General features: G+C 47.4%; 1 protein-coding gene across 7 annotated transcripts in view; it reads right to left on the reverse strand.

Annotated features, from left to right (window-relative positions):
- The window catches only part of USP36 (ubiquitin specific peptidase 36), a 755622-nt gene that overhangs the window by 519521 nt on the left and 223753 nt on the right, over positions 1-12348 (reverse strand). For all 7 annotated transcript variants that reach the window (XM_078653946.1, XM_078653951.1, XM_078653945.1 and 4 more), the window contains one exon: positions 6431-6542. In XM_078653946.1, coding sequence (XP_078510072.1) covers positions 6431-6542 — 112 coding nt within the window. The remainder of the gene's footprint in view (positions 1-6430; positions 6543-12348) is intronic.

The following is a 12348-nucleotide window of genomic DNA, read 5'->3' on the forward strand; positions in this document are numbered from 1 at the left end:
AATTGGGGATATTAAATAGAAAGGGGTGAAAGAGGGGGAGGCAGGAAAGTAAACGGAGAGCGGTGAGACAAAACGAAGACGACTTTCAGGAGGCGAGCGCGGGAAAGGAGAGGAGGGGAGAGCACGGCGGGCAGGGGTGGGGCGGAGAGGGGAGAGGTGCGACACGGCAGGCAGGGGAGGAGAGTAGGAGGAGGAGGGGGGAGGAGAGTAGGGGAGGCACAGAAAGGTCTTCTGCTCGATGTTAATGATAGCCAAATGGCATATATATAACCCAGACGGGGCTTATTTACAAAGCCAGCGGGGATCTTCAAAGGGTGGCACAGCTCTTGCCCCGGTGGAGCAACAATGGGCAATGCAGCCGTCCAGGACTGTGTAGCTATGGAGAGCACAATATTATACCATTAGTTGCCCGAGGCTATGCCATGTTAGCTACAACTGTAGGGTGTTTGTAACACGAGCTCCAGACATTTGTTTCCACGCTCTAGGCATTGACAGTTATAGCCGCTCAGCAAAGCTTCGTGGTGCCTTTGTCTGGTGGAGCGCGGAGCGTAGATGATTTAAAAGGCAGCTGAGACATGCAGGATGAAAGAGGAGTGTCACTGTAGAATGCTGGAGATGAGAGGGACTGCCAGCCTAAGATCCAGGAGGCGAAAAAGACCGTCAGTGTGGAGTGCAGGATTCGAGAGAGACTGTCAGTGTGGAGTATAGGAATGAGAGAGAGCGTCAGTGTGGCGTGCAGTATTCGAGAGAGACTGTCAGTGTGGAGTATAGGAATGAGAGAGCGTCAGTGTGGCATGCAGTATTCGAGAGAGACTGTCAGTGTGGAGTATAGGAATGAGAGAGAGCGTCAGTGTGGCGTGCAGGATTCGAAAGAGACTTGTCAGTGTGGAGTGCAGGAGGCGAGAGAGACCGTCAGTGTGGCGTGCAGGATGAGAGAGAGACTTGTCAGTATGGAGTGCAGGAGGCGAGAGAGACCGTCGGTGTGGCGTGCAGGGGACGTAAGATATTGTAATTGCTGGGTGTACGAGGCGTGGGAGACTGTCATGTATGGTGGGTGCAGCAAATGAGAGAGATTGTCAGTGTGGCGTGCAGGATACGAGAGAGACTGTCAGTGTGGGATGCAGGAGATAGAGACACTGGAAACGAGAGACTGTCAATGAGGCGGGAGAAACGGTCATTGTGGGAAGCCGGAGTTGAAATAGACTCAGCGTGGGACGCCTGGGATAGGAGAGACTGTCGCTGTGAGATGCAGAAGATGAGAGGCAGTGTGAGTGCAGGTGTGTGGGTAGGAAAGGACGGCGTGTACGTCATGAGTGCGGGCACGGTTTCTGTGGGGTGAAAGGGAGAGGAGGGCTGCTGGTCTGGGAGGGTGGTCTGTTGGAAGAGGGGGTCGCCGTGGGAGGCACTGATGACGCAGTACTGAGGGAGAGAGTCCGTATTTGCACCGAGTGGTCGTCGGAGGTGTGAGGGCACAGGCCGCGGTGCCCGTGACATTGTGAGTGAGGATACGAAGCCGGATTTGACGGACGGGATTGTGACAGAACATTTCTCGCTGCACCAACACAAACAGAGGCAGCGAGAGACATGTCACCGGGGGAGGGAGCGGGTGTCTGCGCGCTGCTCCAGGGGACAGCGGGGGAGGGGCGTGTGTGCGGTGCTGCTGGGGAAGTGGAATAAATAAAAACTAAAAAGGAGAAAATTGGGGATATAAAATAGAAAGGGGTGAAAGAGGGGGAGGCAGGAAAGTAAACGGAGACGGTGAGACAAAACGAAGACGACTTTCAGGAGGCGAGCGCGGGAAAGGAGAGGAGGGGAGAGCACGGCGGGCAGGGGTGGGGCGGAGAGGGGAGAGGTGCGACACGACAGGCAGACAGGGGAGGAGAGTAGGAGGAGGAGGGGGGAGGAGAGTAGGGGAGGCACGGCCTAGCGGCCGTGCAATCAAGGAGTGAGGGGGCGGGAGAGTAGGCAAGGCAGGCGGCTGGGGGCATGTGCACGCGCTTTTAAGCTCAATGCTCATGCGCATTGAGCTTAAAAGTCACGGGCACTGCAAGGAATCGCCACGATTCCTTGCAAGTTGGACAAAGAGTGGATAAGCCCCCATAGTCTCGCAAGCTCGATGCGCATGCGCATCGACAGGCGAGACCTAAAAAACAAAAAATAACCAAGTGTGATATAAAACATAGATGTCTGGCACTGCTTTGGGACACACAATGGAAATGCCTTTTAATTGTGTGTTCCAAAGGAGTGCCAGACATCCTATATGCTAATCTTCTCGAATTCAGAACAGAATGTAGCGTAAGGTCGAGAGAGCCGAACTTGAAGCTGGGGAACAGGTTTGGAGTCTCGGCGGGTGGCTCAACATCCTGGAATTCTGTGCAAACCATTTCATTCAACTAGTGCTCATGTAAAGTGCTCAGATACCTTAAATTGAAAAAATAAAAGAAAGAACAGTAGGAGGGCGGATGGGAAAAACACTTGCTCATGAAATGCTTGCAGCCAGGGGGAGATTAAGCAAATCAGGGGATTGCAAACCAAACAAACACAGGGCACGCGCTTTGCAGGCCAAAGCCCCCCAAAAATTCCACAAAGCGGATGAAAACAGTGCTTGGGCTCCGGTACACTGATCAGAGAAACGCGGGAGGAACAACAGGAAATTGTATGCTACAGTCAATAGAAACGAAGGAAAAGTAAGTGGCAAGGACACAAACCAATGAAAAGTAAGGGGGATGCAAGCCCCTTTTAAGATTTATATTAAACACAATAGCTTTCACAAATGCTCTGCAGGCGAAACCTAACACATATCTTCATATATATTTAGGCACCAGAATCAATACGATCATGTAAGTACGTTCCAAGATAGAAATATTTGCAGTTGCCAAAAAAAACACAACAGCACATTGTTTCTGAGGTTGCAATGTTATTCTATGGAGGTAAAACAAATACAAGGTCTTCACAGCGACTTACAAGACCAATCACTTGGACTGAAGGTGGGTATGGGGCAAGGTCCAAGACAGCACCAGCAGGTCACCTCGGGCGGCACTGGGGTGGCCGGGTGCAATACAGCGTTGGTGACCAATGTTAGTCAGTCGATGGGGATCGGTCCGTTGGAGAGAGGCTGGGGGTTTAGACTGGGAGACCAGTTTGGCTGAAACCAGGGGGCTCAGGTCTCATGATGCACAGGGATGTGGGGACACCTTTGGTCCTCTTCTCCTTGGGCTGGGGCAGCCAGTGCAAAGGTGTCTTGAGGCATCTGTTTATTGTCGCTGGAGACACTCAAGGTAGAGGGGGCTTTCACAAAGAGGTTGCAGGTGACTTTGTGAAGTCCACAGCTGGGAAACCCAAGGTGGGCTTTGAGTCGGAGGACCTGGTGACCACCCTGGTACAGTTGGCCCACTTTGACTCAGGCTAAGAGGCATGGGTACAGTGGCGCTTTACGTGATGGTTTTTGGTTGTCTGGAGTCCTCACAGCTCTTTTGGGTTGCCTGCAGGATGCAGGAAAGTAGCACTGCTACTCCACAGGGATTCCTGGGTGAAGACCACCCAGGCTTTTGGAGGCACAGGCGCCTGCAGGACAAGTCGTCTTTGGCACAACTGTTGAGGACAGCAGGCAGGGAGGCAGAGTTGGCACCAGGTCATTAGTTGCTCTTCCTGCTTTTTGCGCCTCTTCAGCGTCCGTCTTCTTCTTTCAGGTCATCAGGGTGTGATTTCCTGGTGTCAGGGGCTCCCTTTAATACTAGATTTAGGGGCGTTAGGGGAGTGTCGGGTAGTAGCCAATGGGCTACTTACCCATGAGGTCACTACCCCCGATATGACCACTTACTGTGGGAAGTGGGCATAACCCAGTCCCAGAGTTCCTGATTCTGACATCATAAATTTGTCAGACTCTGAAATTTCGCGTCCACATCAGACAGACCACCTTAGGGGTGAACTAGCCTTAGGGTGAAAAAGGGCCTCTCTGATTACTAATTTTCCCACCTGTCCAGGCGCAAAGTGGGTCATGGTCAGAGGGGATGGCATCCCTCTGATGGAAGCTAGATTTGCATACCAAAGGCGGTGATCTCTTTGAAGCCCCCTGCCTTGGAATTCAAATTCACAGGTCATCCTGCTGGAATAGGGTGTAACTACCCTCTACAGGAGCAGACTTTGCTGCGGACCTCATGCGAGCATTGCCCCTCACACCTGGGGCCAGAAATTATTTTGTGGTGGCAGTCTGGTCAGGACCAATCAGCTAGCACACTAATAGTAGGTAGGTTTTCAGGGGGTATGCTTATGGTTAAGTCTGGTTACATGTATTAATAAATCCATCACTGGTATCAGTGTAGGTTCATTAATACAAGATGTTGGATACCAAACATGCTTGGTTTCAGTGAAGGCATCATGTAGCTGAGGGAACTCGTTTTCATCAGTGTCCAACATATGAATTAAGAATGGCTTCCCTGGTCACTTGTACTGGCAGCATTTGAACTGGCCATAACAGCACAGGGGTATATCTGTTCATGCAGATATGTCCACACATGCAGTATAGTGCACTCTGCCTTAGGACTGTAAGGCCTGCTGATGGGTGGGTTTCATATACTGTATGCAGCATCTGTAGACATGGCATACAGGCCTGTGTGCCATGTCATGATTCTCTTTTGTCTACACCAAGACACGCAGCCTGCAATTGCAGTCTGTATGAGTCAGGCGATGCAGCCTTCAAGGACCCTCTTTGGTACCCAAGATCTATGTACCAGTGGTACCATTTACTAGGGACTTACAGGTGGGCAAAAGGTATTGACAATTGGAGGAATATTTGTACAGTTTAAAGAAAGAGATTTGGCACTGGGGACCTGGATAGCAGGAATCCAGTCAACTTTCAGTCAAAATGAAGTTGAATATCAGGCAAAACATGGGGGGTGAGCATGTCAAAAGGGCTCTTTACTACACCTGTACTCTTACCTCAACCCTTAAAACCCACCCTGATCCATCCCTAAATACCACTTATTAACATTTACTACCCCTTTAACTTAACCCTTCCATAAACCCTGAAACCCTTTACCGCCTTGCAATCTGAGCCTCCCATAAACACTAAAACACCCTCACTACCATATTTCCATACCCATCCCCAAGTCCTAGAAACCCCTTATTACCCCTACCAATCTCAAAACTCCTACAACCCTGTACCCTTACCCATTCATCAAACCTTTAAACTACATACACCCCTCAATTCCCTTTGAAACACATTTCCCATCTTTGTAAGTCCAGCACTATAAAGTGTCAGAAAATGGCATGCCTGTTACTTGCATGTGTGGTCACTGATGTTACCACACATTACAATGCAGCGGAATTCTAAAGACTGTACACCATTCTGTGATCATGGCCCCTGTACTATATACAAGTGTTACTTTTATTTATATTGACTTACTTGGAAACTGTGTTTATCACCATGAGTCAAGAATCAAATACTAACATTGAGTGTTGTGCATTCTCAGTATGTTGGGAGCACTATATTGCTTTCTTGTTTTATTCCATAAACTATCAAGTCATATACACATGGCAGCTACATTTGCCTATGTTCAACCAAATTACATCTTTTAATTTGAATGAGTTTGCCTCCACCATGGCACTTAGGATGCAGGCCCACTACTCTATCCCAATGAATTCAATGGGGATAGGATTCTTAATGTGGTGGCATCTTTTATGCAGTGGGACTGTTTTGTGGGATGCCTTTCAATCTTCTTGAGTAACTGGAAGCTCAATTGCTGAGACAGCTTGATGTTTACAAGATTCTGGTACCTTGCAGCTGTATAGTAGAGACATGAATATTCATCTGACACCCACCCTATAAAGAGCATGCACAGCATCGTAGTATTACACTGCCAACATGGCCAATGCTCTAGAAAATCTAGAATTTGGTACATACCAACTAAAATGTTTGGGTTCTACTCCAGCCCCAGATAGTGCATGATTTTTTCTGAGTGTGTCCTAACTTTAATTAAGTCACCTTCCCTATAGGAACAGACAGTTTCTTAGAAAACAGGCAGATTAGACATGGAGTATTATTTATGGCCGCACTGTAACTAACTTCTATGACACTCCCCCCACTGCCGACCACTCGCCTCAACAACAAACTTTAACATCCCCCTAATCCCAGCTCGGTGTAAGTTTTAACTGCTACAACGTCTTCTTGAGACTCAAGTACCCAATGCAATAGTACGATGTCCCAGGCACACCAATGGTGGATGACAGTATTCACACTGGATACTCCACAGTAAATGCGGATTTCCCTAGGACCTCTGAAAAACGCTTCATAGCAGCATGTAAACCTGAATGTAAGCTTTTTTAAATTAGTGCAATCACATGAACAGTATGCTGTAGCAACATTTGGAACAACACAAGAAAAACTGTCACTCAAACGTTACCCTTGTTTTTCCAATAATCATCAACTCACCTTGGTGATTTTACCACCACTAAAATTGGCAAACCGCTTGAGCGAGAGGGTCAGCACCATGGATGCTCTATGTAAAGTGAACCGCTTGCTAGCTGCAACTTTCTTCTTACACCTGAAGTGAAAGAAAATGGGGATGAGCAGAGAAACCAACTGCAGTTTTACTTTTTAGTAGCCGTTTTTAAGTATTTTCAGGGCCACTGGAATTATGTGGCAGGAGAGGGTCAAATTTCGCAACAGGGTTGAGTAAATTATGCCGCAAGAAAAAACAACTTATAAGGCGGAATGCGGTTCATTTTGTGATAGCAATTTTTAAAATGACAAAATAATGAAGTAATGCTAACACTGCTGGGCATTGGGTTGCACCTCATTAGTACCAGTTTAAAGCTCAAATATAGAAAGAAGCAACTGAAAGATGACTAGTCAACCTTTGCATAGGGTCTTCCACTGTGCAACACGTCAACTTTTTTAGGAATTGTTAAACCATTTCACCTAGAAACATTTTGTTAAAATCTGCAGATTATGCGTTAGATGATGGATTATGTGGCAAATGAACGAGTTACTTACCTTCGGTAACGATGTATCTGGTAGAGACACAGTCTAGCCGCAGATTCCTTAACTTAGAATATCCCCCCCAGGTGTCAAACTGGATCCGGAGAATTGTTTCTCAGCAGCACCTCTGTGAAAGAGCACTGTATATTGAAAGGAAGTGAAGGGAAAGAGCCGAGAACCTGCTCCTAGAAACAGTCTTGCAAAAGCGAAAACTGTGCCCTCCCTTGAGGCAAAATGGCAATGGAAATTAATGTCCTGGCAACCGACAGGAAGTCTGCAACCACAGGATGGAACCGTGAAGGAAAACAAGACCAAAGCAATATTGCTCTTGGTAACCCACCACAGGTCAGCAACAGAGAACGTGCAACCACACACGCTACAAGAGACCCATTGACTGACTCACAGTCAAGAGACCTCGATCCAAGTGACTAACATAATCAAGTAATGGAGAGAAGAACAGGGAGGGAGGGAGGGAAGAACAGCAGTAAGCCCCACACGTGAAGAACCAGGGTGTAGGAGCATAGAAGGATATATGAACCTACCACCCAATAATGGGAGGAGAGATAGTAGATAAACATAATGAGCCATCCTGCACAGGAGGAGGGGTGAAAGAGGACACCCCGCAGGAAGACAAAAGCGACCTGTAAGGAGATTAGTGGGTAAGCCCACCTGAAAAGGTCTTCGCAGAGCGGGGAGGATGGGTGGGCTTTAAGGAATCTGCGGCTAGACTGAGTCTCTAACAGATACATTGTTACCTAAGGTAAGTAACTCGTTCATCTGATAGAGACATCTAGCCGCAGATTCCTTAATTTAGAATAGATACCAAAGCCATACCCCATTGGAAGAGGGTCTGCGATCGAATACCCAACAAGTTCCAAAATGATCCGTCAACAACAGTGACTAAACACAGTGGGAACAGCAATGCCAGCGCAGCTGACACCTGACCTATAGAACTCTGTAAAGGTGCAAGAACAAGGGGAGGCAAAGGCACCACAAGTTGTCAGAACACCGTACGAGACCTCCCTCGGCCAGACAAGAACGAAGGCAACAGAACCAGAAAGCCCAGTTCATAATGGAAGAAAGTATATAACTTCCGCAAAAGAAGTTAAACTGAGCACTGGAGCCAATGGATCTCCAAGAAAAACAGTCTCCGAAAAGGGACAAGATAGCATGCCAGCATGAGAGGGAGAGAGAGACACAGAGAGGATGAATCTGGATCAAAAAACCTGATACTAGGGCAAGGAAAGACCTAGTATGCGTGCTCCCCGTTACGTGGATATCGCATGACATATACACATGCAGAGGAAGATATATATATATATATATATATATATATATATATATATATATATATATATATTTGTGTGAACAAACTGTGAAAAACAATATCAAGGACACCGAAAAGGTGACAGCATCCCCCCCGTCGAGGAAGGAACCTTGGTCACCCAATAGACGGGGGGGGCATTAACTACTACTCTCACGAGGAAGGAGTGAGAAAAACACAGACATAGGTCCATCAGAAAAATGGATATAGCCAGATACAGACACTGTATAATGACGAGTATTCTGAGGAAGAATACTAGCTCTAAATAAAGCAAAAGTGCCATTAGTCATGAGGGAGGCACACAACCAGTGAAACACCTGGAGGAGAACACATAACCTTTGGAATAAGAGTCATAGACCTCAACCACAAGGCCACAGTGAGTCACAAAACATCAGCAGAGGCTAGGAATGGAAGTACCTAAACCCTTCCGCGGCGAGAAGCAAAAGGGGACTGTAGTCCCCGACAAGGAAGTGCATACACAAACAGAAGACGCAAGCAATTCCCCACACCAGGAAGTGAGAGGCAAACCACCAGAATAGAACGCAGCCAAGACAGGGGCGCAATGAACACTACGAGCACCCTATGAAAGGGTACATATCCTGTGTGCATTCACATGTCGAACCCACCCAGAACACTGAAGAAACAGTTCTGGAAGGAACAGAGCAACTTGCCTTACAAAGGACACGTGTCAATGTCTAAGGCAGGCCACGTAGGAAGAAAAAGCACAGCGAAAGCTGAAAACACGCCGGGAAGAGTCAGGCGTGGCAGAAACCCAACACCACTTTGGGGAAGCACGCCTCCATTTTATTTATTATTTATTTTTTAAACTTATAAGGCGCAAACAGCTACCCAAAAAGGGTTTCCCGGCGCCAAAAAACAGCACAGAAGATGGAACGGGTTCACTGAGGTCGTTCAAGATTATTGATCGAACAACCAGGTTTTTATTTATTTCCTGAACCTGGAATAACTCTCCTCAATGCGTATATTGGGCGGAAGTGCATTCCAAATGGATGGACCCTGGAGGGCAAAAGATCTCCCTCCCATCCTGGAAAGCTTGAATCTAGGCACACAGAAGTTTGCTGCTGATTGCGACCGTAGATTTCTTTTGGGAATGTAGGGTTGAACTAATGCCTGAAGGTATATCGGTGCGATACCTGCTTTAATCTTGAACATATAGTTCAGAGTCTTGACTCTAATGCGGTTTTCCACCCTAAGCCAGTGTAATTCACGCAAGTAGGGGGACACACAGGTGGTCTTAGGAATGTTACAAAGAAGTCGAGCAGCTGAGTTTTGTACAAGCTGTAACCTCTTTATAACTGCTTTGTTTGCACCTAGGTACAAGATTTTGCCGTAGTCAAGCCGAGATGTCACAAGGGCATTGACTACTGTTTTCAGAGTGGAGATGGGCAGCATCCATAGGATCTTTCTAAGCCACTTCAGGATGGTGAAACAAAGGCCTACCACCTTGCTGGCATGTTGTTTCATGGACAGAGAGCTGTCCAAGATTACCCCCAAATTCCTTGCATGAGTGACTGGTGTTGGGAGATTTCCCATCTGGGTAGGCCAGTGAGAGACGTTCCAGAGATCTCGCTGCCTGCCCAGAAGGAGCATCTCTGTCTTGTCTCCATTTAATTTTAGCTGGTTGGTAGTCATCCAGCTAAAGATGTTCAGGAGACCTTGTTTAAGGAGGGACGGAGAAAGTGGGCGAGCTTCTGACAGCGAGAAGATAATCTGTGAATCATCTGCGTATGTCATAAGGGTAAGTCCAGATTTCTCCACTAGATCCGCCAGGGGTCTAAGATACAGGTTAAAAAACAGCGGGCTGAGGATAGAGCCCTGCGGCACTCCATGGGGGGGGGGGGGGAGGGGGAGTTGAAAGGTTTAGAGCACGCAATGGATGATGCAATTTGGAACGTCCGTTGGTCCAAAAAGGATCTAATCCATTTCAAGGCATCGCCACGGATCCCGTTTTTTTCTAACGTGGTGAGCAACTTTTTGTGCGACACAGTGTCAAAGGCTGCGCTTAGGTCGAGAAGAATAAGCGCAACCGTTTGACCGTCGTCGAGGAGTTTCCGAATGGTTTCGGTGACTCCGAGCAGAGCGGTTTCCGTGGAGAAGCCGGATCGGAATCCCGACTGAGTCGGATGAAGGAGGGAATTTTTTTCAGAAAAGAGAGTTAGGGCAGAGTGCACGTGTCTTTCCAGACATTTGGAAAAAGCTGGGAGAAGTGAGATGGGCCTTTAGTTAGCCCGTTTTTCAGGGTCTGCTGTTGGTTTCTTTAAAAGTGGGGTCACCATAGCATGCTTCCAAAGAGTGGGGACTGTAGCGAGTTCCAGGGACTAATTTAGAGTGTTCACAATAATTTCAAGAGAGGGGGTGTCCAATAGTTTCATTATATTGATGGGAATAGGGTCGCACGGGGAGCCAGATTTGATGGTCTTGAGGATGGATTTTAGAGTATCAATTGTGATGGACGGCCAGTGTTCTAAGGTCTGGTTTATACTAGGAGTGGACTCCAAAACATCCTGAGAGGCAGTATCAATTTTGTTGCTGTTGATTTCAACGATAAAATTGAGCGAGATCTTGACATTGTCTCTCATTAAGTGGGCGGGTAGGAGCTGTAGTTTGAGCCCCTGCTAGATCCTTAACCGTATTAAACAGTGTTTTAGCTTTGTTTACAGCTTCCATGATAGTATTAGAGACATGCAAGGCACGTGCCTTCTTGCATGCAGTGTGGTATAGGTTTCTTGCGATTTGGTACTTCCTTTTATTTTCGAGAGAGAAGTCTTTTCGCCACTGTCTTTCAAGTACCTTACATTTAGTTTTTTCCTCTTTGAGTGAGTCATTGAACCACGGGACTGGGGGACGATGTCTATTGCCCTTATTGTGAGGTGTAGGTAGGCAAGTCTCAGCTGCCTTGCTGAGCCATTGTTGGGTAACTGTTGCAATATTTTCCATACAATGGCCTTTATTGGGTGGATTATTGCTGAGTGCTGTATTAATTTTTGAAATGTCTAAGGATATCCAATTTTTCCTTGATGGGACAGGGAACACAGATTGAGCAGAGGAGATGGCAGGTGGTTTAAGATTAAATTTGATCAAATAATGGTCAGACCAGCATACAGGAGTGGTATCCTGCCAAAGAAGTTCTGAGAGATTAGAAAATAGTGGATCGAGCAAATGACCTGTCTGATGGGTAGGTCCTGAGTTTAGTAGACTGATGTTTAACGCTGTCAGATCTTCAAGCAGGTTAGTGCAAGACATGTTCGAGGCAAGAGAGCTATGGATCAACTGTAGACGACAACGCACAATCCCAAGAAAACCCCCAACCCAGAGGATCTCACCAGAGGGCACGTCCTACAAAAGCAGGAAGAACGGGACGAAATGGAAGGCCCATAGTACGGCCCATAGAACGAGTCTCCAGAGGGACAGAAGAGAAGAAACCTATGAAGACTCTGCAGGAGCCTTCGAAACTTCCCATGCAAGGAATAGCCAATGAGTAACCCACACAGGGATTGGCACAGCCCTATAAAAGCAAGGGACACCTCTTGAGAAGAGCTCATAGGCAGAGGTCATCAAAAAGAAATGAAGAAACAGCTGGCCAGCTGTAGCAAAAGTAGGACAAAGACGGCGAAATAGCCATACAGTCCGTCAGGGGAAAGAACGTCTAGAATCAAAAGACGGACAACAGGAAAAAGCAGTGACAATACTGCAACTAAAAGACAAAGTCCGCATTAAGGACTAGAAACCACGGAAGTCATTGAAAACCAGACGTGCTGGTCGGCATGTCCAGCACGTCTGCTTTTCAGAACTGCTTAGTCAGCAGGTCTGTCAAACAGAGCGACCCCATCAAAGGGCAAATCCCGAAGATGCTCCTGAACATTTGCAGTGCAACTGCCATCGCGCAGCCAGGCATGACGACGCACTTTAACTGAACCCGCCATAGCCCGACCCACAGAATCTGTGGTGTCAATGGCCAACCGAATGGAAAACTGGGCCATGTCCCGGCCATCACGTATCACCCGATCCAGATCAGTTCGAGGAC

Source organism: Lissotriton helveticus, chromosome 7 (genome assembly GCF_964261635.1).
Source record: "Lissotriton helveticus chromosome 7, aLisHel1.1, whole genome shotgun sequence".
In the NCBI taxonomy this organism is placed as follows: domain Eukaryota; kingdom Metazoa; phylum Chordata; class Amphibia; order Caudata; family Salamandridae; genus Lissotriton; species Lissotriton helveticus.